General features: G+C 39.5%; 1 protein-coding gene across 18 annotated transcripts in view; it reads left to right on the top strand.

Annotated features, from left to right (window-relative positions):
- BPTF (bromodomain PHD finger transcription factor) overlaps positions 1–24342 on the top strand; it is a 134691-nt gene extending 110349 nt beyond the window's left edge. For 5 of the 18 annotated variants that reach the window (XM_067022234.1, XM_067022228.1, XM_059046869.2 and 2 more), the window contains 9 exons: positions 9–901; positions 2506–2588; positions 2884–3109; positions 6665–6993; positions 9834–10007; positions 10765–10957; positions 12089–12173; positions 17715–17901; positions 23436–24342. In XM_067022234.1, the coding sequence (XP_066878335.1) occupies positions 9–901; positions 2506–2588; positions 2884–3109; positions 6665–6993; positions 9834–10007; positions 10765–10957; positions 12089–12173; positions 17715–17901; positions 23436–23472 (2207 nt within the window). In that variant the 3' untranslated portion in view covers positions 23473–24342. Of the gene's footprint in view, positions 1–8; positions 902–2505; positions 2589–2883; positions 3110–6664; positions 6994–9833; positions 10008–10764; positions 10958–12088; positions 12174–17714; positions 17902–22633 lie in introns of all 18 variants that reach the window. The other 13 variants (XM_059046881.2, XM_067022235.1, XM_067022237.1 and 10 more) reach the window with 6 other exon arrangements.
- Positions 24343–25706: the final 1364 nt, after the last annotated feature.

The raw sequence follows: 25706 nt of genomic DNA, 5'->3' as shown, positions 1-25706 counted from the left end.
TTTCACAGGTACAAGTGAACAAAGACAGAGTAAATTATCGCCCCTGACACAGGTGCAGCCAGCCAAGAGCCTGCCTCCCGCTCAGCCGTCGAGCACGAGTCCTGCAGAAGCCCAGCCTCAGACCGCTCAGACCGCCCAGCCCCAGCCCCCAACCCAGCCCCCAGCCCCAGCTCAGCCTGAAGCCCAGACCCAAGCAACTGCTGCCTCCCACGTCCCTCCTGAAGCACAGCCCACCCAAGCACAGTCCTCCAAACCCCAAGGTGCAGGACAGTGTCAGCCTCAGAGTAATGTCCAAGGACAGTCTCCTGCTCGCGTCCAGAGTCCACCACAGACTCGAATGCGTCCATCAACTCCATCCCAAGTGTCTCCTGGACAGCAGTCCCAGGGTCAGACTACAGCCTCACAGCCGATTCCAATTCAGCCACACACATCTCTTCAGCCACCTTCCCAGAGCCAACCACAGTCACAACCCCAGGTACAGTCTTCAACTCAAACTCTTTCATCAGGACAAACGTTAAGCCAAGTTACTGTTTCGTCCCCGTCCCGTCCTCCGCTCCAAGTACAGCAGCCTCAGCCCCAAGTCCTTGCTGTGCCGCAGCTGCAACAAGTCCAGGTTCTCTCCCAGATCCAGTCACAGGTTGTGGCTCAGATACAGGCTCAGCAAGGTGGTGTGCCCCAGCAGATCAAACTCCAGTTACCCGTTCAGATGCAGCAAAGCAGCCCTGTGCAGACTCACCAGATTCAGAATGTGGTTACAGTGCAGGCAGCCAGTGTGCAAGAGCAGTTGCAAAGGGTTCAGCAACTCAGGGATCAGCAGCAAAAGAAGAAGCAGCAACAGATAGAAATTAAGCGGGAACACACCCTCCAAGCTTCTAATCAAAGTGAAATCATTCAGAAACAGGTAAAGTTATTAAGTAAAAGCAGCATGTTCGGTAGCTTGAATTATTGTGCTGTGCATTAGACTTAGTGTTTGGTTGTGTTAGTTTTCCTTAAATAAGACACAAAAGTCATTGATGCTTCAAGTTAGAAGCAGCACTGGATTGACCAAAACGTACTGAATGACTGTTATGGTTTAGAACTCTCTTGGATATAAACAGTCAGTGCTTACTGGAAAATCTACGTGTATTTTGGGAGAACTAAGATGGAAAGAGTGGACTTAGGAAGTTTAAGTATCATTGACGTGAAACCTGGAGGTTTAACTAAGTTTTGAAGCCACTTCAGGCATCATAGCAATTTCTTTGAGGTTATTTGCAGTTGTCATTCCTTAGTTTGTGTGTAGACTAAGCAAATTTTATAGACAGATTAAACTCATTTGTGTTTCCAGCCACGCCTTTGTTAAAAAAAGTTTTAAATAGTATTACTCCATAGCATAAATAAAAAGTGGCATTGTGCAGTAGCTTTGTAGTGAAGTAAGGCAATTTAGATGAGTTAGAATCATTCTGCTTGAAGCGAAGCCACATGTATAGTGACCTCCTCTATAGCACTGCGGGAGAATGTGCAGTGCTCTGCACTAGTCAGGAGTTTGTGTGGGTTTCAAGTGTTCCCAAGGCAGGAGAACCCAGTTCCTGGGTCTCCCGTTTAGTCTGTGAAGCCCACTGATCTCCCCTGAGCTATATCCTCATTAAAACTCTCTCTCTTTCAGCCACACAGGGTTACTGTAATGATTAAATGAGGTCATGTATGTAGAAGCACTTTTTATTTTATTTTTTCTTGAAACATATTTGACATATAACATTGTATAAATTTAATTTAAGGTATATGTCTTACTGATTTGATACATTCACGTCTTGTAATATGACTGCCATTGTAGCAATAATTAACTCCCCTATCATGTCACATAATTTTCATTTCCTTTTAGTGGTCGGAATAATTAAGATCTAGTCTCTTAGCAACTTTGATGATTGTAATGTTGTTAGAAGTGCTTTAAGCAGCAGAGGGATTTTGAAGATGTATAGTAATATTCTTAAAAAATTAACATCATATATAATGTGTTAAAATGCATTATTATCCAGCTTTTAGCACTGTATGGTCCATGAACTGAGAATTATTACAATGTCTGCCTTTACCCTAATCTCTGTACGAGGTGGCAGTGGTGCGGGGGTGAGGTGATCTTTAAAATGAATGCCTGGGACAGAGAGCATAATGTTAAAAACATGGTTATTGGAGGATGATAGCTGGGTTAAAATTAGAGCTGTATTAATTCTTTAATCTCAAACAAGTTAGTAAGTTCTTTATGTCTCACCATCTCATTTATAAAAGTGTCCCTACCTTTCAGCGTTGTTACAGTGAATAAACAAGGTAATGTCAGCTGCTTCCCTGGGCACAGGGCCCACTACGTGATAAGCACCCAGGCCACACAGCTCTCATTTTATTTGTGTTACGATATAAAATTCTTAGTTTCTTTGGGAAACACATACATGTGCTCAGATTTCAACTGTTGTTACCTGTGTACCAACTTGCAGTCATTATAAAATATGCATTTTTGGATTTTGTTCTGTCCTGAAGGTGGTGATGAAGCATAATGCTGTAATAGAACATTTAAAACAGAAAAAGACCATGACTCCAGCTGAAAGAGAAGAGAATCAAAGGTAGGGAGAAATGTTTATAACCCATTACACTGGGTCTCACTGTATATCAGTCTCTTCTCTTTAACACACACACACACACACACACAGGAGTTCTGAGTTTGTATTGTTTTTATCTTGATTGACGTTTATTAAATGAGAACACTCAGTACTAATAGATTCTCATAACTGGTTGCAGTCGCTCTGAAGCTTCCCAGTCACAGAAAGTTTGTACCAACTGTAAAGACATAGAAAAATTACGTCTTAAGCCTTTCAGAATGAAATGCCAGCATTACATAGATTGTGTATTTCTCTCTAGAATGATTGTCTGTAACCAGGTGATGAAGTATATTTTGGATAAGATAGATAAAGAAGAAAAACAGGCAGCAAAAAAACGGAAGCGAGAGGAGAGTGTGGAACAGAAGCGTAGCAAACAGAATGCCAGCAAGCTCTCTGCTCTGCTCTTCAAGCACAAAGAGCAACTCAAAGCCGAAATACTGAAAAAGAGAGCACTGCTGGACAAAGATCTACAAATTGAAGTGCAGGTAAGAAGGTGTTTTCTAGCCTCCTGTGTCCAGTGTTCAGCATCAAATTTTATTCTTCTTTTCCCCTTGAAATTTTCGATTAAGCTTAAAATTTGAGCTTGTTTTCTAGATTTTACATTTTTGTCCCCAGAGTGAGAAGCAGTGGGACATATGTCTTTTAAAACATGACAGAGATTTTTGTATCTACATGTGTATCGTAATCTCTAAACTAGCCACTCGGAGAGGTTAGTCTTTTGATTAGAACATTCGAGGACCCTCTTGGCAATAGCCCTTATTGTCTGTGACGCAGTCTTGCCAGAAGTTATCAGGAGCCACGTTTCGTGAGAGAGGTAGACAGAGAAACTGCAAAATAGTGTTGAAAGAAAAATAAAGTGTGCTCATTAAATAAGACCAGATTTCTTTCTCGACTTGTAAATGATCTGCAGGCATGGCTAATCCTCTGCTTACTTAGGGAATTTGTTGAAAATTGAAAGAAGACATCTATTCATACATATTTAAACAGTTTTTTAAAAGAGAAGTGGGCTATATAAAGCATCCCTAGAAGTGCCTTGTACATTTTAAGAAGGTGAGAGATGTCAAGAAAACACTGGTCATCCACTAACAAACACCGCACATAACTCTGAGACATTAGACGTCTTCCCACTGAAGTCAGAAACCAGACGGCAGTGCCCAGAACCAACATTATTGCTTAGCATCTCTAGAAGTTCTAGCTAAGGTTAAGCCAAAGAAAGGAAGGAGATAAAATTTGTTATTGTGTATGATGTGATTATTATATCAAAACCCCAAAGAAGAATTACTAAGATCTAAAAGAGAGTTCAGTTAAGGTAGTCACTGCCAGATAAGTACTGAGATCACAACCATTGTCCAGGTAAACAAAAATAAGAGCCAGTAATCGTTGATCATCCCCCCTCCAAAGATGACCATTTAAAAATAATTTTAGGATATGGCTTATATATATAATTTTTAATAAATGTATTCACATATAAACACATTTTAAACAAAATCAGAATCATGCTGGAGACAACATATACTGAACATTTTTCTTTTTCTGCACTGTACATAGTATGCAGCCATTTAAAAATGTTAACTACTGCACATATTCTAGTATACAGTCGTGGTGTTGTTTCTGACAGTGTATTGCTTATCTAATGAGGAAGAAAAATTATACTTAAAGAAAACGTTCAGCATTATTTTAACTATAGAATTTATTGCTAAGATGATTTAGTTTGAGGAACAACATTCAAACATATATATACTAGCATATTCTAAATATTGTTTTTAATTATAAAGATTTTATTTTTTATTTTCAACATATGTGATTGGTCCTTTATATCTACCTGTTCTTATATCATTTATGCTTACCTTTTTAAGTAATAGACTTCATTTTTAAGAGCAGTTTTAAATTTACATAAAAATTTTGCAGAAAGCGGAGAGTTCTCATATACTACCCCCAACCCCAGTTTCTCCTATTATTAACATCTTGCGTTAGGGTGGCATATTTGTATAATTCATAAGCCAGTATTGATACTGGCTTATTATTAACTAACTAAAGTCCATAGTTTACATTAAGTTTCACTCTTTGTGTTGTATAGTTCTGTGCATTTGAAAAATGCGTGATGCCATATAATCATGTTACATAACAGAATACAGAATCATATTACAGAATTTATCATACAGAATAGTTTCACTGTCCTAAAAATGTGTTGTCTTCTACCTTTTCCTCCCTCCTCCATCCCCCTCTGCTTGTCTTTTCAATATTTCTTACTCATTTTTAATAGAACTTAGGCCAACATTTAACTCTTTGAGTATCTCATACATATTGTAAAGTTTTTTGTCAGATTGTTCTATAAAACATAAAAATTCACTTGGAGTAAATTCAGATTCGGTTATTGATTTTTGTTGGTTGCTTTTTCTTTTTTTTCTTTCTTTTTTTTTTTTTTAACATTACATGTTTTTATTGTTTTTCATTTGGAATTTTAAGTGAGAGGAGTTTTGTTTTTGTTTCCTCCCTCTGAGAAGGCTAGTGTAGCACAGCCAGCCTTTAACATCCAGCAGGGAGCCTGCACTTCCCAGTTCTGAATCTGGAGCCCAGGAGGCCTACAGTTTTAGCCCTGGTCATGGTTTTGTGTTTCCGTTCTGTAGAGACATTTATATCTTACTCAAGCATGGCTGTCTTTTCAGTTTTCTCTTTTTTATATCTTACTACCATGGGAATGTTCTTGAAGAGGTATGTCAAAGTATGTACCTACTACACTGTCTTGACGATCTTGATTTTCCTAAAATCCATCTCTTTATGCTATAAACACATCATATTATTAGGAAAATGAAACTCAAGATTTACTTTCTTCCCTAGGAAAAAGTTCAGGCTTTGTTAAATGGAGAAGGACTGTAGAATTGTCACACAGCATATCTTCTCAGTTATAAGACTATTTAGATTTCAGATAGAGGAAAGAGGTTCATTAAACCAGAATCATTCTGGTTTATTTGTTAGAATTTTTTTTGATGTTTAAAAACTTGGTCATAGCTCTGATTTAATTACACCAAGCTTGTTCGTGAATGCCAATCACAGTGATTTTTCTCTAGGGAAATAAGAGTTCTTTTTTTTAAAAAAAATTATTATTTATTTTTGGCTGTGGTGGGTCATCGTTGCTGCACGTGGGCCTTCTCTAGTTGCGGCGAGCGGGGGCTACTCTTCGTTGCGGTGCACAGGCTTCTCGTTGCGGAGCTCAGGCTCTAGGCGCATAGGGTTCAGTAGTTGTGGCTCATGGGCTCTAGAGCGCAGGCTCAGTAGTTGTGGCGCGCGGGCTTAGTTGCTCCACGGCATGTGGGATCTTCCTGGGTCAGGGCTCGAACCCATGTGCCCTGCATTGGCAGGCGGATTCTTAACCACTGCGCCACCAGGGAAGTCCAAGAGAAACAAAAGTTCTTTCATCATCATTTCTAAGAATAAGTTGTAGCACTAGGTAGCAGGAGTGTGTCTGTAAAATACCTCACATGGGAAAAAGTATTTTAATTTATGCAAAATTTGTATTGAGAGAATAGCTCTCCTTGCAGTCTTAAATTCTAGCCACAGGAGCACAGTAAATGAGGCACATCTGTCTTACTCTGCTCTGGGCTGGTCAGGCCACATCTGGAGTATCATGTCCAGTTCATGTCGAGACTCACTCTAAGGAGACACAAGGAGATTGGCCAGAAGAAAGCAGCCAGCGGGCAAGGACACTTGAAATCATGTCCTGAGTGATGACTGCAATGACCAGGGCGGGACCCTGGCATGCGGGAGGGGCCGTTCTTTCTACACACTTGCTCATCTTTCTGTCAGACCTCCTTTGAAGAGAACTAGCAGTTTTCTAGTTGTTGTGTAATCTTCATCTTCTGTTTCTAGTTGTTTTAATTGGGTTTAAGGTGTAGTAAGAACCCTCTTGTTTGGAGTTAGCAAGACTCCCTCACTTTGGAGTGAACTGTGGAGCTACTCAGACAAGGGAGGTGATGTAACGTCCTCTGGCCAGAACGTTACATAAGTCAGTTGATGGTCTTATATTCTTTGATTGACAACAGGAAGAGCTCAAGAGGGACCTGAAAATTAAGAAGGAGAGAGACATGGTGCAGGCCACAGCTGTCGCTGCCACCTCCCCCGCCGCAGCACCGGCACCTCCAGCCCCTCCGCCTTCCCCACCACCTCCACCCCCGCCACAGCACTCGGGCCCCCTAGCCACGGCCACGGCCACGGCCACGCTGCCTGTGGCTTCCCAGAAGAGGAAGCGAGAAGAGGACAGAGACTCAAGCTCCAGGTCAAAGAAGAAGAAAATGATCTCTACTACCTCAAAGGAAACGAAGAAGGACACAAAGCTTTACTGTATTTGTAAAACGCCTTACGATGAATCTAAGTGAGTAGATCTTTTTGAGCTCTAGTTTATTCTCTTAAAAGTTTAGCTCAGTTTCCAGTTTTGAAGAAAATGAGTATATCAGTAGCAATGTAAATAAAAATAGTTAAAAATAAGGATAACAATATTTCATCTGTGGTTTTGCAGCTGATATTTTTAACCTTGACACTAGAATAAAAGTTTGGTTCTTTTTCCACGTGTTCATGATTCGTGTTTGTCCTTCATCATATTCTTTTCTGTCAGAGAAGCTTTCTGTTGCTCCTTTGCTGTCTCCTCTTCTCTCTGGATCAACTCCAGATCAATTAGTAATGCTGTCTGGAGGAAGGTGTATTACTGTCACTGCCCAAAGTTGAGATCATCTGTTCTGGAATCTTCTCAACCCCACGATTACATCCAATCCTAAAGACAACCTACATACGAATGGTGCAAGGGGCTTTTGAGTTTGAGTGGTTTTGGATTTTTATCATTTAATTTAAAGTAATTCTATGTTTTTTGTATTAGATTACTGTAACCTAATATTATTTTTGTCAAAGTTCCCACTTTCTTATTGGGGACAGAAAAATACAAAATACAAAAAGTGATTCTTTCACTCATTCCTCAAGTACTACACTCAAAACTTTGATAAGCGTGGCAGCTGGAAGCTGCTTTTGACAGTTGTAACTTGTATTTGGTGATATATGCAAGATTTTAGAGACAGTAATCCATAAACATGGTTACACTTTTTTTTTTTCCTATCATTATTATCACTCAACTAGGTATTTAGCTTCCATTTTCAACATTCAAATGCAGGCCAACTTTTTAAAGCCAAAATTAACCACAGTGTTAATTTTACAGTACCCAAAAGTTTATTTGATTGTGCTAAAAAGGTATGATCATTTAGAATTAGGAATGCTTAACGTCTACTGTAAGTGGATGCCTAATCGGTTTGTAAAATAAAATTGTTTAATGATGTTTAAGCTGTAACGTTGAAGCTGCTTTGGTGGTGCTATTTAAATTACAGTCTGTTTGCAAGTGCTAAATCAAAACTTTTTGTTGGTAGATTTAGCTGTGTATTGAATCAAACACAGGTCAGTGTAGGCATCTTCACTTTTCATTGTCTTACTTTATGAGAAATTAGACATGATATGAAAAGTAGAACCCTATTGATTAATTTTCCCCTTAGTCCAGTACAAGCCCAATACAATTTTTGTAAATTTACTTTCTTTACAAAAGATTTTCTTTCTTTACAAAAAGGTCTGCTTATGGCATTTCCTTAAATAACAAGATGTTTTGGCCTATTTAAAATATTCAGATCATAGAAATTCATTTCACACACAACTTCTTTTAACACCTAAATTGCATAAAATGCGGCACACGTGTACGTATGCTCATTCTCTTGAAATTGCCTCATTATTTTGGGGGTATTTCATATTTTTTAGTTTTTCATTATTCACATTTCAGTATACCGGCTTCATTCATTCCCTATTCTAGTTGGGAAGAGTTAGTGGTTTTTAAGGAGTATTTTGTGATCTCTTGTTCCAAAGTAGGCTGCTTTGGGAATCTAGTGAGAGTGACTAACACCTGAAATTCACGTCCTGAGCTCACTTCCAGAACACACAGCCCACCACCTGGTGAAGGCAACATACCAAAACGCCCTGAAGGCCTCCACGTGGGGCAGTGAAAATCACGCGGGAGTCATAGTTCAAAAGAAAAAAGTTAGTGGCAGTAGGATACACCACACAACCATTATTCCTTTACGTTCAAAAGCAGGTTAGGTGGAAGCTTGAGGACTCTTTCGATTCCAGTAGGCGAGTCTGCCAAGAAACACCTTGGTAGAACCAACGGTATCAGCAAGGCCAGCCTCGTTCCCTGCAATTCACGCTTATTCTTGCCCTGACTTTGACAAGGCGTTCCTCCAGAGCATCCGTCAACACTTTGATACATACACTGTGTGTTTGTCATAGAGATGCTTTTCACTTTACCATTTGGGATCTTACATTACAAAAGACTTGAGGATTAATTAACTGATTACCCACAGTTACACACTCATACGGCCCCATCTTGTAGACCCTCTTGCGGTTTTAGATTAACTATCCTTACATCACTCTCCACACCACGTGTCCCTGTTTTTGAATTGAAGTAGTTCCTCACCAGCTAATTAACCTGGCCACTCCACATCGGCACACACATTCTATTAACTGAAAAACCGGCCCATGTCATAGTCTGTTACAATTAGATTAATTTCCAATATTTACTTAGAAAACTTGGTAGAAATGGAATGACTGCATGTACCTTTTTTAGTTTTCTTCTTCATACCATGTTTTGACCATTTATCTTCTACACCTGGCTGACCTCCTGCATGTTCCTTGTAGTGTAACTTCTACTTGGTGTTTGCGCTTTGCTTTGTTCTCAAATTTAAATCGTGAGATACATTTTCAAACCTATCTAAGAAATAGCCCTGATTTTGAAATGGCTTCTGTGGCATAGGTTTGACAGATGTAAGTCTTTGATTCTTTGGCTTTGGTTTTTGTGCCTGTTACAGTTTTACACACATTCATTAAGAGGGAGACATTACCATCAGTGTGTTGTTTATTTTTTCAAATTCCAGTGTGTTTTTAAAGACCCACATTCACTAAACAGTGTATTTGTTGAAATTGATGTGAGTGACTCTATGTCCCCACACTTGATATAGCATCAGATGCTGCAGTTTGTCAGCGTTAGAATGGTTGGATTCAGGATGTTTAGCTGACTCATTGCAGAAAGTTATCCTGTAAGAACGTGAATCAGGACAGGGAAGACAGACTTACGTACCATGCAGCTCAAAATGACAATTACATTGTCATTTTCATTGTGAATGCTTTTAGGTTCTATATTGGCTGTGATCTTTGTACTAACTGGTATCATGGAGAATGTGTTGGCATCACAGAAAAGGAGGCTAAGAAAATGGATGTGTACATCTGTAATGATTGTAAACGGGCACAAGAGGGCAACAGTGAGGAATTGTACTGTATCTGCAGAACACCTTATGATGAGTCACAGTGAGTTCTGATAAGAACATCATATTTAATAATGTAGGAAGCCAAATTGCTCTGACTGGTTACTTATTTGTTTTAAAATAAAAAGCAAGGTATTTTTCTGCATATATTATACACTTACATTACAAATTCTTTTCCAATTTTTTTTCTCTTCTTCCCTCTTTACCTCCCCTTCAAAATTTATGTTGCTTCATAGTGAATGTTTGAGATGCATTGGGAAAAATGTGGTTTAATGGTAGACTTGATTCTTCAATATGTAACATAGAAATTAATGAGATTAAAATAGCCTGACTTGTTTGGACTTTATCAGTGTTTTGAAATGGTGCTTTATTGCAGGTTAGAGAAACACTAATTTGGGTACAAGCTCCGAGACTCTGTTAAACAGCTTTTAGGATTTTGAACTCCCAGTTGGGTGGCCAATATCAGCTTCCCATTTGATATGGTATTAGTTGAAAGATTTTTGTCTTTATTTTGTTTTGAGCTTTAAAGTCAATTAAATGTTTTACATTTTTCTTCCTATTGGTTCTCCAATTTTGACAGTGTTCTTAAACCTTTAATGCTTGTTCTTAACATCAGAAATACTAAAGTAACTCATTGAAATGTCAGTCTTCAAAAGTATTAAAACAATTATAATACTAAAACTATTTTATATCCCAGGGTTAGAATATTTTCGATGCATGTTTTATTACTTGTTAAAGTAAATTATAAGTAATGTGAGCCCATCTGTTTTGAACTCACATTTCCATTTCGGATCTTGCAGATTTTATATTGGCTGTGATCGGTGTCAGAACTGGTACCATGGGCGCTGCGTTGGCATCTTGCAAAGTGAGGCAGAACTCATTGACGAGTATGTCTGCCCGCAGTGTCAGTCAACGGAGGATGCCATGACAGTGCTCACGCCGCTAACAGAGAAAGATTATGAGGGTTTGAAGAGGGTGCTGCGTTCTTTACAGGTGAGAAACGACTCTCTGTGCAGCATTTAAAGATGAAATCAACCAGCGTGACCCTGGAAACACGCCTGGGGTTTGACCTTTACAGTCTTAGAGCGCCTGACTATTTAGTGACTCCCAGCTGAAGTGCTCCACAGACCTCAGTACTTCCCGTGCCGACTGTTGTTGTTTAGCTAATGCTCACGTTTAAAATGACTCATTATTTTTCACCTAAATTTTATTTTTAAAGAAAACTATCTTAACCACCATTGATTGAAAAGCAATTTGGTTAAATTCTAGTGAGATACAAATGCTTATCTAAGGCTCTGAGCCAAAGCCTTCCCTCCCTTATTAAAAATAAGAATTGGGGGGGCTTCCCTGGTGGCGCAGTGGCTGAGAGTCCGCCTGCCGATGCAGGGGATGCGAGTTCGTGCCCCGGTCTGGGAGGATCCCACATGCCGCAGAGCGGCTGGGCCCGTGAGCCGTGGCCGCTGAGCCTGCGCGTCCGGAGCCTGTGCTCCGCAACGGGAGGGGCCACAACCGTGAGAGGCCCGCGTACCGCCAAAAAAAGAAGGAAGATGGGGGTGGCTTCTAAGATTAGCAAGTATTAGAGATGTATTCCAGACATAGGAGTGCTAGATTGACACTTCCTCCTGTTGTAATCATAATTAGAAGCGTTGAAAGAACTGAAACAAGAACAATAGTCTCAGTATGTGGTTGAATGTTATTTAACATCACCGTCACACCTCTGCCACATCGTTAGCCTGCAGAGGTAACCATTCCACACTTGGAACGCATCCCACTCCAGTTTGATAGGTGTGATTGCAGTGCCAGCATCGCTCATCTGGCAGGTCATCGTGAAGGGACCAGAGTACAGATTCCTTGACTCCTGAGCTAGTGCTCCACCATCCCCGCTCCAGGCCAAGGTCCCAGATATCTCTTTGAGAATCATTATTACAGAGGATACTCGTCTGAGATAATTTGTGACTACAGCAAAAATCATCGAAGTATAAATAATTTCATCTCTCAAGTCTAAAACTGACTTTTCCAGTTTAAAGGTCAATGGACGCAAGAACTCAAATGGGAAACTTAAGTGAAATTATCATTTCCACCTGACAATAATGATGTCTTTTTTTTTTTTTTTTTTCATTATAGGCCCATAAGATGGCCTGGCCTTTCCTTGAACCAGTGGATCCTAATGATGCGCCAGATTATTACGGTGTTATTAAGGAACCTATGGGTAAGTGCTTGAGTTGAACATGGAGTTTGTTCAGAAGTCTCAGCAGCTACTTCATTTATCATCCAAAAAATTGATATATCATGAAGATATGCTGAGCAAGACTGGTGAGAGTCCAAACTGGTATATGCGGTCATTTGTAGGATAAACTGGGAGTACGTATTAAAGTTCCAGTATGTGTACCTTTGGACCCAGCAATTTCATCTCTTAGGATTTACATGTGCACAGGTATGTCGTTCGTAACAGCAGTGTTCATAATGGCGGAAATACTGGAAATGAAATAAATAGCCATCAGCAGAGGAGTAGCTGAATCAAAGGATGAGCAGAGTATTCTCTACTGTGTAATGAATGAACTCAGTGAACGGATTGGGGTCCCTGTGAGCCTCTCATCTTTCCCGTCACCTCTTCTTCATCTTTTCCTGAAGGAGAGCAAAGGTAGAAATCCAAGAGAATACAGCCTCATTGCCCAGAAAATAAAAATAGTACTAAATAACAGCTACAAGTAACTTGTACAGTAAGTCCCCTACATAACGAACCTTCAAGTTGCGAACTTTCAAAGATGCGAACGTGCATTCGCATGTCCAGTCATGCAAGTTAGTTCACGTGTCTGGTGTACATTGTCACCTGTGTGCATCCTCTACAAGTGGTTGTGCTTTTGTGTACTTTATAGTACCGTATAGAGTACAGTAGTACAGTATCTTTATTTCAAGCCCAGGATGTCTGGAAGCAAGCGTAAAAGCATCGGTGATGTAGCTGGTACTACTGTATACTTTTCAGGTATACAGTACTATACTGTACTGTAAGATTAAAAGTGTTTTCTATGTATTGTTTGTGTGAAAAGCATTACAAACCTATTATAGTGTAGTACTATATAGCTGATTGTGTTAGTTGGGTACCTAGGCCAACTGTCAGACTTACGAACGTGCTCTCAGAACAGAACTCACTCATATATAGGGGATTTACTGTATTAATATGAAAAGCTACCGGTGATTATATTAAAAGTACTTTATCTACGAAAGAAGTTATAGAAATTAAAACATAGCTAAAGGCTTCCAAAACTGCCAAAAAATTAGCTCTAGCTGATGAAAATATTCCAAACAGCCAGCTAAGCATTTTTTAAATGGGTATGGTTTTATTGTATGTTTGAAAGTTGCTAGGAGAGTGGATCTTAGAAGTTCTCAGCACCAAAAAAAAAAGTTTGTAACTATATGCGGTGATGGATGTTAAATAAGAGTATTGTGGTGATCATTTCTCAATATATACAAACATCAAATCATCGCGTTGGGACTTCCCTAGTGCCGCAGTGGTTAAGAATCCGCCTGCTAATGCAGGGGACACGGGTTCTATCCCTGGTCCGGGAAGATCCCACATGCCGCGGAGCGACTAAGCCCGTGTGCCACAACTATTGAGCCCGTGTGCTGCAACTACTGAAACCCGTGTACCTAGAGCCCATGCTCTGCAACAAGAGAAGCCACCGCAATGAGAAGCCCGTGCACCTCAACGAAGAGTAGCCCCCACTCACTGCAACTAGAGAAGGCCCGCGCAACAACGAAGACCCAACACAGCCAAAAATATATAAATTTTAAAAATAAAATCATCATATTGTATACATAAAGGTACCACAGTGTTCTATGTCAATTCTACCTCAGTTTAAAAATAAAAGGAAAAAATTAAAGGAATTAAAGTTCAACCAGGTTTTTAAGAAAAAAAAAAAGAAAAGAAAAGATGGGTTGTATTGATGGCAACTTCAAAGATGCGGAAACATGAAGAAGAGATAAATGAGGGCTTATCTTTGGGAAGAAAAACCATAAATACGTAAGTAGCCGTTACCTCTAGCCTCCTCATGTCTGAGATAGAAGAAATTAATCATTGTACACATTTCAGATTTGAATAATCTCCTTTGAGAAAGTACCTGGGGTGTTTATTTAAATAAATAGATGTCTTTTGCTTCTAAAAAATAACGTGATTATAGAAAATTTAGGAAATAAAAAAAGTAAGAAGATAAATGCACTTTTGATCTTTTTCTCACTGAATGCTATCACATTTTGGTGTGTTCGTGTGCGTGTGTGTGTGTAAAAATTCAAACCATATTTTTTTAAAAAGAAAAATATTGAGATCATATAGTAAATGTCTGTGGCAGTCATTTTCCTGTGTCATTAATCTTCAATAACATGATATTAATGGCTTTGTATAGTCTGTAAATTAAATATGCCTTAATTTATTTAGCCAAAATTCTTTTCGTGAAGAGCTAGAATGTTTTCCTATCTTTTCTTTTCTTTTTTTAATACCACCAAGATAAACAGAATTTTATGTGGGTATGTACATACAGATAATACAGGTCTCCCAAGCATATTGTTGAAAGAAATAGGAAAGTTACAGAGCAATCCCTAGGTTTTAAGTAGTAAACAGTTGTATGTTTTCTAAGGATATGTACATGTGTTTAGAGATGCATAGCAAATGTCTGGAAAGGTACAGACGAATGTGATTGATTGATTAATTTATTATAAATTTATTTATTTATTTATTTTACTTTTGGCTGTGTTGGGTCTTCATTGCTGTGCGTGGGCTTTCTCTAGTTGCGGTGAGCAGGGCTACTCTTTGTTGCAGTGTGCAGGCTTCTCATTGCGGTGGCGTCTCTTGTTGCAGAGCATGGGCTTTAGGTGAGTGGGCTTCAGTAGTTGTGGCATGGGGGCTCAGTAGTTGTGGCTCATGGGCTCTAGAGCACAGGCTCAGTAGTTGTGGCACACAGGCATAGTTGCTCAGTGGCGCGTGGGGTCTTCTGGACCAGAGCTCGAAGCCGTGTCCCCTGCATTGGCAGGCATATTCTTAACCACTGCACCACTAGGGACGTCCCCCTACATCGTTTTTAATTGTATGACATTAAGGTAATTTATTTAATCACCCCTCCATAATGGATTTTTCGGCTGTCTGCAGTTTTTGCTGCTATAAATGACACTTCTGTGAACATCTTTGTGCATCTGCCCTGTTCTTGTTTGTTTTCTTAGGAAAATTTTCTAGAAATAGAATTTCTGTGCCAAAGGGTATGTATACTTTTTAGGCTTTTGGTAAGTATTTTCAAATTGCACTTCAGCAGATTGAACCAGTTTCCAGTGACAGCATATATCTGTACCCTTTTCTCTGCATACTTGAAAACCCTGAGCATTATCACTCTTTCGAGGAGAAAAATTTTTCTTTGTAAATACTTATTTCGAAAGAATATGTTTGATGTACAAATGCAGATGTTACAGAGATATAGGGAGTGAAATGTAAAATTTACCACCACTTTCATCCACCTTTAGAGGTAGCCTCTGTTCATAGGCTGATGTTATATAATTTTTAATTTCTGCTAATTTGGGCAAAGGAAGTGACTCTTTGGCTTTGCCTGTCTTCAGTAACTAGTGATGTTGCTTATTACTGTTTGTACTGCTGCATGAGTTCCCTGTTTATGTATTTTGCCATTTTGCTCTTGATATATTCATACTATTGTCAGCGTTCCTTAAGGGTTATTTATAAACTAAGGATATTTTAATGTTTTATGGCAATTTTTTGGTCATATGATAGTTTTTAACATTTTTTAAATTCAGATCTATTAATCATTATGAATTCTACCTTTAGAGTTGTATTTTTAGCCTTTTTCCCTACCCCAGATATATAAATACTTACCTGTATGTTCTCCTAGTACTTTTTTTTTTTTAAGGGATACTAATTAAGTTGAAATCATAAAATGTCCAAACACTACTCCCATACTTTATTACAATTAGTCAGGAAGTGCCCAGAACCTAAGTCTGAATATGGTGATATTCTGGCGGGCTGTGTTAAGCTTTCCGCCTACCTGTACAGCTTATGTGACCTACACAGAATGGATGCGCCAAAGTCTTGTTTGGAATTTAATCAGGCTGGGTGCATTTTTGTAGTTGTTCTTATTTACACGTTTTTCCCCTACCTGCGTAAACTGGAACTATCAAAGACGTGTTTGTGTGTTAAAATATTATACGTATAACATTAAATTGCCATTTTAACTACTTTAATATGCGCAATTCAGTGATTAACTACATTCATTTTTGTCCTTAAATTTTAATCCACCTCGGATTACTTTGGCATATAGTGTGAGGTAGAATTTTTCTTCATATATAGGTAGGCAGTTGCCTCGACCCAATTTATTAATGAATTCTTCCTGTCTCTGCTTATTTGAAATGACATCCTCAACAAAGGTGAAATTGTTAAGCTGAATACAGTTAGGTCTGTTCCTGCTTTGAATTCAGTTCCATTAATGTTCGTATCATGTTGTGCAATGCCACACTTTTTGTTATCACAGCTTTATAAATTTTTTTACATAAATTTATTTATTTTATTTATTTGGTTTTGGTTGCATTGGGTCTTCGTTGCGGTGTGTGGGCTTCTCATTGTGGTGGCTTCTCTTGTTGCGGAGCGCGGGCTCTAGAGAGCAGGCTCAGTAGTTGTGGCACATGGGCTTCGTTGCTCCGCAGCCTGTGGGATCTTCCCGGACCAGGGCTCGAATCCGTCTCCCCTGCATTGGCAGGCAGATTCTTAACCACTGTGCCACCAGGGAAGTCCCTATAATTTTTTTTAATGTCTCATAGATGAAATTTTCTCCCTTTACTTTTATTTTTCAAATGTTTCTTAGATATTCTTACACTTTTATTTTTTGAATGTACTTTAAAATTATTTTCTCAAATTCTAAAATAATTATTGAGATTTAGTTAGGAATTGTGTTATCTGTCAATCTTAGACTGATTTGAGATCACTGACCTTTTACTCTCCCGGGTTTTTATGTCATATTGTATATGGAATTTTCCTTCAAGCACAACTGTCTCCTGGGACCCACTGTTATTTTGGGTGGATTTAGCTCAGTATTCCAAAGCAGTTGTTACCTGTGTACCACCCTAGTAAGTTTTTTCATTTCTGCATACTACCTCTACTATTACATACTGCTATTTTTATTCATATCAGCTAATATTTTTCCCTTAAGTTTATTTTAAGTAGACACTTTATATCATTACCAACATAATCGGTAAGTCAGTATCACTTGTCACCAATAAAAGGTAACAATAAAAATTCAAAAGGGAAAAAATTATATTATTAAAGTCTAATACAGCATCACAAAACCACAGAGATTTTAGCCTTAATTCTGGACTCCTCCTTCTCTTTGTACATGTAAGGTATTTAATCAGTTGTTTGCATGTGAAAGTGTGTTATACTTAGATCTGTATTGTTCGTGTTGGTGTAGTGTTTCCTTTGTTTCAAACCAATTGAATAAAGAGTTATTCTCTGTAGTTAATTGAAAGTAAAAGACCCTTCTTAACAGTAGCCAAGATTTATCTTTTAGACCCTGAATCTAAAACAAAATTGGAAAAGTGCTTCTGTGTTCTTCAAGAATTGCTACGTACTCTTCACTGGTAAACGAGCCTGGTTCCAGGACTGCTTGGGCAAGATGTTATGTATTCTTATGTGTCAGAACTGCAGGCAGTATTCACATTGGAACAACCTTAAAGCTTTGAAAATCTTTTACATTTTGTTTTTAAGACCTCGCCACCATGGAAGAAAGAGTACAAAGAAGATATTATGAAAAGCTGACGGAATTTGTAGCAGATATGACCAAAATTTTTGATAATTGTCGTTACTACAATCCAAGTGACTCCCCTTTCTACCAGTGTGCAGAAGTTCTTGAATCATTCTTTGTTCAGAAATTGAAAGGATTCAAGGCTAGCAGGTAAGCAGATGTGTTCAGCTCTCTGAACTAATTCAGCTCCTAATGAGAAATTGCTGGGTTTGTTTATGATCTGCTTAAAATTATAGTCACTTTTTAAAATTCAAAAAGCATTTACCAAATGTTTACAGAATGTAAGATGCTGTCTTAAATGCCATGGGGCACATACAAAGATAGTGTAGTAGTAAGGGTTCTTGCTCTCACTGAGTTTACAGAAGTGTAAAAATGACTGTTCTGGGACTTCCCTGGCGGTCCAGTGGTTAGGACGCCACGCTTTCACTGCAGGGGGCCAGGGTTCGATCCCTGGTCGGGCAACTAAGATCCCGCAAGCCACGCGGCCAAAAAAAAATTTTTTTAAACGATGAAACTAATAGTCAACACAGCATATAGTAGGTGAAATGCTCAAAGACTGGTAGAGTTCAACAAAATAATGTTTTACAAAAAAGACTGTTCTGTAGGGTAGAGTAAGGGGAAGCCCACGAAGTGGGGATTTAAGCGCTTCCATTTGTGTTTTGCTGTATCTTTGAAATCATAAATTGTTTTCTTCTTCTGTGGACAAAACTAAACTTTAATCCAAGTCCACAGACCTTTTCTCTGAACCTCTAGTGACATAAAAACATCGAGCAGCTTTGCACGCTCTTCAGGCACCGGGACCTTCGTGCCTTCTGTTTCTGACCTTCCGCACCTGCTCCTTCCCAAGCCCACGACTTCCTTCCTTTCAACGGGAGCCTGTTTCCCTTTTCTTTGAGAGCTGCCACCACGCCGTAGCCCTGAGATTGATTCATTGTTCGCCATCCGCCAGCCCGCAGGCTTGATCCTCCCTAGTCAGATCGGGTAGCTCTTGGCTGGGCTGGGGTCTGGGCATCTGTGTTACCTAATGAACTCCCAAGGGACTCCGCGTGCCGAAGCATAAAAACCAGTGCTCCACCTGTAGTCATTTTTCTCTGAGGAACATCTTCAGGGTATTTTCTCTCCTCCTCCTGTAACAAGGTGGATCGGGAACTGTACTTCAGAGTCAGTGTGCGTAAACTAAAAGTGAAGGACAAGCACAGCTGAAGGATCCAGTTACCTCCTCAGCGAAGGAGTCAAAACCTGTAGGCAAGGAGGGAAGGAACGCAGGTAGGGGGGCAGGCAGGCTGTCTAGACCACCAACCAAGAGACTTCACAGAATCTCTAAAACTTTCCCATTTTTATTGTTGCCTATCTGTTAACCCGTTAGCTGTAAAACTTCAAATGGAAGAGGACTACTTAATGTGACAAGAGTCCCCAGGAAAATCATAATAAAGGAACAAAAAGGGGTAAACTCAGCGTGGTGAAAGGAATATGGAAGAAGTTAGTGAGCTGACGAGAGTTCAGCCGATTGTGAGGTACAGCGGGCGGAAGGCGACTGGCCGGCGGAGGCGGGCAAAGCGCAGCCAGACTCCTCCGCGCGGGCACCTCAGCAGACGCGGCAGCCTGCCGACCAGCAGGACGCAGACAGCCTGCCGACCAGCAGGACGCAGACAGCCTCCAACACGGAGACTCTGAGACAGAATCGAAGGCTCTGGAGAGTGGGAGGAGAGAGGGGTTCGCTGAAGGCCTAAATCTGGGCTAGTCACACCCTCCTCTAACCCCAGTGTGCAGCCTGCGAAGGAAGCCCAGAGAACTGGAAGAACACAGGGTTCTTCTCCAAGGAAGGAGCATAAACCGTCTGTAGAGAACTAGAGCAGACAGAAGAGAATGGGACCCAGAGGAAAATCCCCTGATCTCCGAAGGATCGGCTCCCTCATTCTAACGCTGGGGCTCTCAACAGGATAATTTACTCACCCCCACCCCGTAAGCGATATTTAGCGATGCCTAGAGACATCGCTGTTTGTCACACTTGGAGGTGGTTTGTGGTACTGGCATCCAAGCAACAGAGGCCAGAGATGCTGCTAAACATCCCACAGTGCCTAGGATAGCCTTAAAGCAAAGAATTATGCAGCTCCAAAATGTCAGTTGTGTTGAGACCGAAAACTCTGATCTAAAGCAAAGCCTGCCAGTCAGTAAGCCACACACACATATGCACAGGTTTCTCCAGGCACCCATCTAGGCTGTTAACTTACTCTTCGAAAGTGAGAACAGACAGGGACGGATGGATAGGTAAGGACAGCCTGCAGTGTAAAGGAGAAAAAGGTCAAGATGTAACCGAAAATAGATTCCAGAGACAACAAGAGAGAGCTTTAAAAAAAAACAAAACAAGCCTCTAAGTCATGTCCCGAGAGAAATTTTAGAAGATACTGCATCTGCAAAATAGTGCACAGCATATTAGAAATGAAGAACAGTCTGAGAAAAAGAGAGTAACTGGAAGTTTTAAAAAACTTACTGCACACATTGAAAGTTAAAATCAAGGAACTCTCAGTGTAAAGAGCAAAACGACAAGGGGATGAAAAGTAGGAAAGAAAAAAAATGTTATAAAGTATCCAATATTCATTTCATGGAAATTCCAGAAAGAAAGAACAGAGAAGACAGAGGAGAGGAAATTATCAAAAGACTACTCTGATATAAGAAAAATTTCCAAACCAGTGAGAGGCACACAGCTTCAAATCCAAGCAAAACTATTCATTCAAAAAATGGTTATTGGGCTTCCCTGGTGGCGCAGTGGTTGAGAGTCCGCCTGCCGATGCAGGGGATACGGGTTCGTGCCCCGGTCCGGGAAGATCCCACATGCCGCGGAGCAGCTGGGCCCGTGAGCCATGGCCGCTGAGCCTGAGCGTCCGGAGCCTGTGCTCCGCAACGGGAGAGGCCACAACAGTGAGAGGCCCGCGTACCACAAAAAAAAAAAAAAAAAAAATGGTTATTGAGCCCCGGCTGTGTTGTAGAATTGACTATAGCAGCAGATCAAACCGAGTTCCCGCTCTCCACAGAGCTCATGTTCCCGTGGGACAGGGAGATGGACAGGGGCCGGGGTCGCGGAGTGGATAAACAACCGTGTAAGCCAGCTGGACAAGGGGGAAAAGGCCCACCGCACGTATACATCACTGTAAAATCTCCAGAGGCTAAGGATGGAAGAAGCTCTTCTGAAAGCTTGTAAAGAGGATACAAAACAACCCACAAATTAACAGGAGTTAGACTGGTATCAGACTTTTCTCTAGCAACATGGAATGCTAGAGGATTATGGAAGAACAAATCCAAAAGTTTGAGGAAAAATGAAGTCTCTGTCTAGCCAGTCAAGCGTAGAGGCAGAATAAGTACGTTTTCAAGTCATGTAAGGCTTCAGAAAGGGCTGCTTTTCCTTGCATACTTTCTTAGCAAGTTCGTTTAAGATGTGCACTAGCAAAATAAAGAGGCAAATCAAGAAAACAGAGCACCTTGAATTTCAAGAAAGCAAAGAGAACGACTCTGACCCAGAGTGACATTTGTGCAGCAGGCAGTTCATATTGGAGCAGGAGAATGGAACACTCCCAGCAGGGATGCGGCTGGAGGAAGAAAATTGATTCATACATTAGATAACTTACGAATGTAAGGAGGGAAATGAAAGTCAATTAGAAACTCCAGGAAAGGCAAAAAGTTGTATAGGTTACTAAGCATGCCCTCCTAGCAAACGATTAGGTGCTACAGAGAAAAATACTTACATAGTCAAGTAAACAGTACATTGATTTCCAACTTTTGGAATGTCTACAGACAAAGCATGGAAAGCTTTAATTTTAAATTACAGAGAAATAAAACTTGTACTCAAGAAGGGAGGAGGGAAGATGCTTACATGAGCTCAGTTCTCGTTTGCCATAGGATTTAAACAATATAGAGTTGATAAAATAAGAAATAGCAGTGTAAAAAATCTAACTACCTAAGAACTGAAAGTTCCAAGTAATTCATCCTAGAGAGCCTGGTTTTCAGGTTGAGTGAAGATAGGACAGAGGACCACAGCTTCTTACAGGCCCTCCATACTTTCTTGCTTCTTGCTTTGTACCTCTTGTAGTTGTTCCTACAATTAAATTTCTAAAACTGCTTTCTTCAGCTGGAAAGGCTTTAGCCTTTGGTGGAAGTGGAAGGTGGGGGATTTGAACCCCACCCTGCTGCCAGGCTTGCGGGCAGGACGCGGAGGGGGGGGGTGGCGGCAGCTGCTGAGGTGGGCCTGCTGCAAAACCAAGGGACTGGGGGAGGGAGAGGAGGCCCAGAGTCCGGGTCTGCACGGTGAAGGGGCCGCTCGGGAGAGCTTGCCATCTGGTGGTTTCACGTAGCTTTTTATTATATTCTGGTTTATGTAATTTTTATTAAAGAACATGGGAGCCAACTGAGAAGTTTGCTCAAGTCTGCTTATGTAAATAAAATGATATGTGAAGAGATGTTAGGGGATTTTTGTTGATTTCCAGATTTAGGGCAGAATGAAACATATATGTAGCCAGTCACTGAAATATTATTTTTTATGGATTTCCAGGGTTTCCTTTGCCGTATTTCCCCCCCCCCCCTTTTTTTTTTTCTTTTCTTTTGGTACGCGGGCCTCTCACTGTCGTGGCCTCTCCCGTTGCGGAGCACAGGCTCCGGACGCGCAGGCTCAGCGGCCATGGCTCACGGCCCCAGCCGCTCTGCGGCACGTGGGATCTTCCCGGACCGGGGCACGAACCCGCGTCCCCTGCATCGGCAGGCGGACTCTCGACCACTGCGCCACCAGGGAAGCCCTCCCCATTTTTAATTTGTGATCTCCAGCATTATTTTCATAACTGTTCTCTGTTATAATTCATCATTTATATCATCCATGTTCTTTCTTTTCTTACAGATTGTGATATCTTTAGTCTGAATTTTTAACTGGAATCAGAACTGGATGTTGGGGTCACTCTTATTGTACCACTTGATTACCTAATTCAAAATTGCCCCCCAGAGTTCAGATGAGTTAATATAATTTTTTAATGTTTAAAAAAAGATGTATAGTAGTAAGCAATTTATTCTAGCAGCCATGTTGAACAATGTATTTAAGAATTGTAAACTCCGAGAAGACTGTATTTATATACACTATTGCAATAGAACTTACTTGATAACTGTACAGTAACTTGGTTTACTAACAAAAGTTGTTAATAAAACTGTGAAACTAGAAAGGACACTTTCTGAAATTTAATAGAAAAATGTGATTTTAATACTGTTATTTCTCTCCTTTTAATATTTTTTTTCCTTCATATTCTCCAACTCAATGTAAATAAATGCGCTCGTACACACACACAAACACACACACACCACACACACACACCTTTTACCACAATGGTAATGCTTCTGTAAATGTCTCTATTTGTTCCTTTGGCTAAAAATGTTGTATTGGACATATATATATATGTATATATATTTATATTTCTTTTTTTTAATATTGGCTTTTTCCAGTGAATTATCATGTCTAGTGTACAATGAAAATTTTTAATTTTATAGGGTAAAAATTTCTTACTTGTTCTCATATATTTGCTTATTGCCGAGGGTGAATGAAAGAACATGGCTGCTTTCCCCAGACAGACTGACCCTGGCATCCACATAAAGCATCACTGTTTTCAAAAATGAAGGGTGCTTAATTGTTCCCTTTTTTCTGTATTCTGTAGGTCTCATAACAACAAACTGCAGTCTACAGCTTCTTAAAGTTCAGCGTGTTAACCTAACATAAAACACAGCAAGAATCTGGTTGAACTGTTTTAAATTAAGGAGCCAGATGTTTTTAGTCAGGTTATCCTGACAAGACTTGACCTAAACTTCGTTTTTATTGGTCATAAACAGTCCAATTATATTCTTGGCCAATTTTGTCCAACGGACAAGGGAAAAGCAAAGTCAACGACACCATTATCTTGTCAAGATCAAATGGTTTTACTATTGTGGCAGAAGCGGGAAAACTTTGTTTATTGAAGAAAAAAAAAAAAAGAAAGAAAGAAAGAAAAAAAGATAATATGGGGTCAAGTGTAACTCCATGGAAATGCCACGTCTGCTCTTCAGTGAAGAAGCTGGTTTAGAGTCTCACAGAAAACTTTCGACTGTATTTATTTATTGTTGCAAAAAAGACGCTTTTTTATTGCTGCCCTCATTTGTCAGCTAATTATTTTTTCTTATAAAATCCAGCCCCAGTTACATGTAATCCATTCTGTATCTTATCATGATTCCTGTAGGTAAAAGTACAAGACGACCTCTAGATGTCTTTTCTTTCTATGAAAGGAGCTGCTATGTACACATGTGCACACACACACAACTGGGAATCAACAATGAGTTTATTGTTCATAGTAGATAAAAATTAAGCTTGCATAAAGATTGGGCTAAGTGGTCCTGGACTACAGACTCTGTTGCCTTGAATATAACAGTACAATTTGTCATTTACTCTGCACCAGGTTAAAATGAGTAAAATCTATTTGAAGGTATCTTGTTTGTAAACATTTGTCAGATTCTAATTTTTTTCTTTTTGTATTAAAATTCAACTATGGATGTATATGAAACAAAATAAATGGAGATAATTTTTCTCCCACAGACGGTGTCTTTGAATGTGCGCTAATGATTCTCTGTAAGCCATTGAGGGGAAAGGGAGGGCTGCGAGGTAAATAAATAAAAGGCAGAAAGATCTGATTGTACCTGGATTTCTCCAGGGTAGTAGTGGTCCTTCATTTTGTAATTCCCAGCCCACTGTCATCACATCGAAGAAAAATATTCAGGGGTGCTAATCCTGTTGCATCAATTGATCAGACTAATAAAAAAGGTAATGTGACAAAATACACATTGCCTTCATCTGTACGTTATATGATACCAGGCAAATTATCAGTTACAGACCACTACTTATATTTTATGAAGGGCATTTTTTAAAATGACTTCATCCTTTTTGTATTTGTTTTTCGGTTGAGTTTTTTGGGGGTTTTTTTTCCCACATAAGAAGAAGTAGTGTAAGCAATAGGGGGAAGAAAATGGAAGCAGCAGAGGAAGGCGTATTTTGCATGTTTTTCCTTTCAGTGTTCTAATCTTACATGTTGTATTTCTTCATTGTAATAATAGCTTCTGTGAGATCTGCCATAGTTGGTTTATGCAGCTTTGAAAAAATTTTACTAGATTTTGCACTAATTCATATTAGCTTTGTCCTACCAAGTTCTGGAATTTATCCAATTATTGTTTTTTAAAAGTTTCTTTCTGTTTAATATCACCCTGCTATGCAAAACCTTTCCCGGACCTTGGTTTCTTAAAAGAAAGATGTTGCTACAGTTCCCAGTTCTTTCTTCTTACAGGCTCAGGTGTACAAGTTATTCTGGGTTAATTTTATCTAATGAAGCCCATTCCTTTTTGTACATAAAAATATCACTTAAACTTATGCTTACAAACTAAAGAGACTAATTGCTCAATATTGAAAACATGGAAACAGTCTGCTTAAAATACTAACATGGAAGTAGTCAAATATAGGTTATTTTGTCCTTTTACTTTTAAAAAATGTTACATATTGTATGCACTGTGCTGATGCAAGAATCCTACATTTTAATGAATTATAAAATTATTCTGCATCTCATCATGTCACAGTATTTCTGTACTATTTATTCATATATATATAGATATAGATGGGCTTAATCATTTAAAACTTGTTGCAGAAAGAACTTTCCTACCTGTAGGCAATAGATTGCTATGTTTTTAAGAGATTGTGGCAAATTTAAACAGTTCTTTTTGTACGTAATAGGACATTTCATCCTAGAAAAATAAAGTAATGTTTTTGACATTGGATTTGGTGCGGTGTCTAATGAAACAGTGGTTGGTTGGTTAACACATTTTCTGTAGATGTTGGCATTGCCAAATTGTACAAGAAAGGTAAATTTTGTGGGAATCCTCAGGCCAGGAATATGTTAATTTCATGTATGTAT

This window comes from Kogia breviceps, chromosome 19, assembly GCF_026419965.1.
Source record: "Kogia breviceps isolate mKogBre1 chromosome 19, mKogBre1 haplotype 1, whole genome shotgun sequence".
NCBI lineage: Eukaryota > Metazoa > Chordata > Mammalia > Artiodactyla > Physeteridae > Kogia > Kogia breviceps.
The sequence above is the reverse complement of the archived record's forward strand: the minus strand, read 5'-3'. Positions and strand labels throughout refer to the sequence as shown.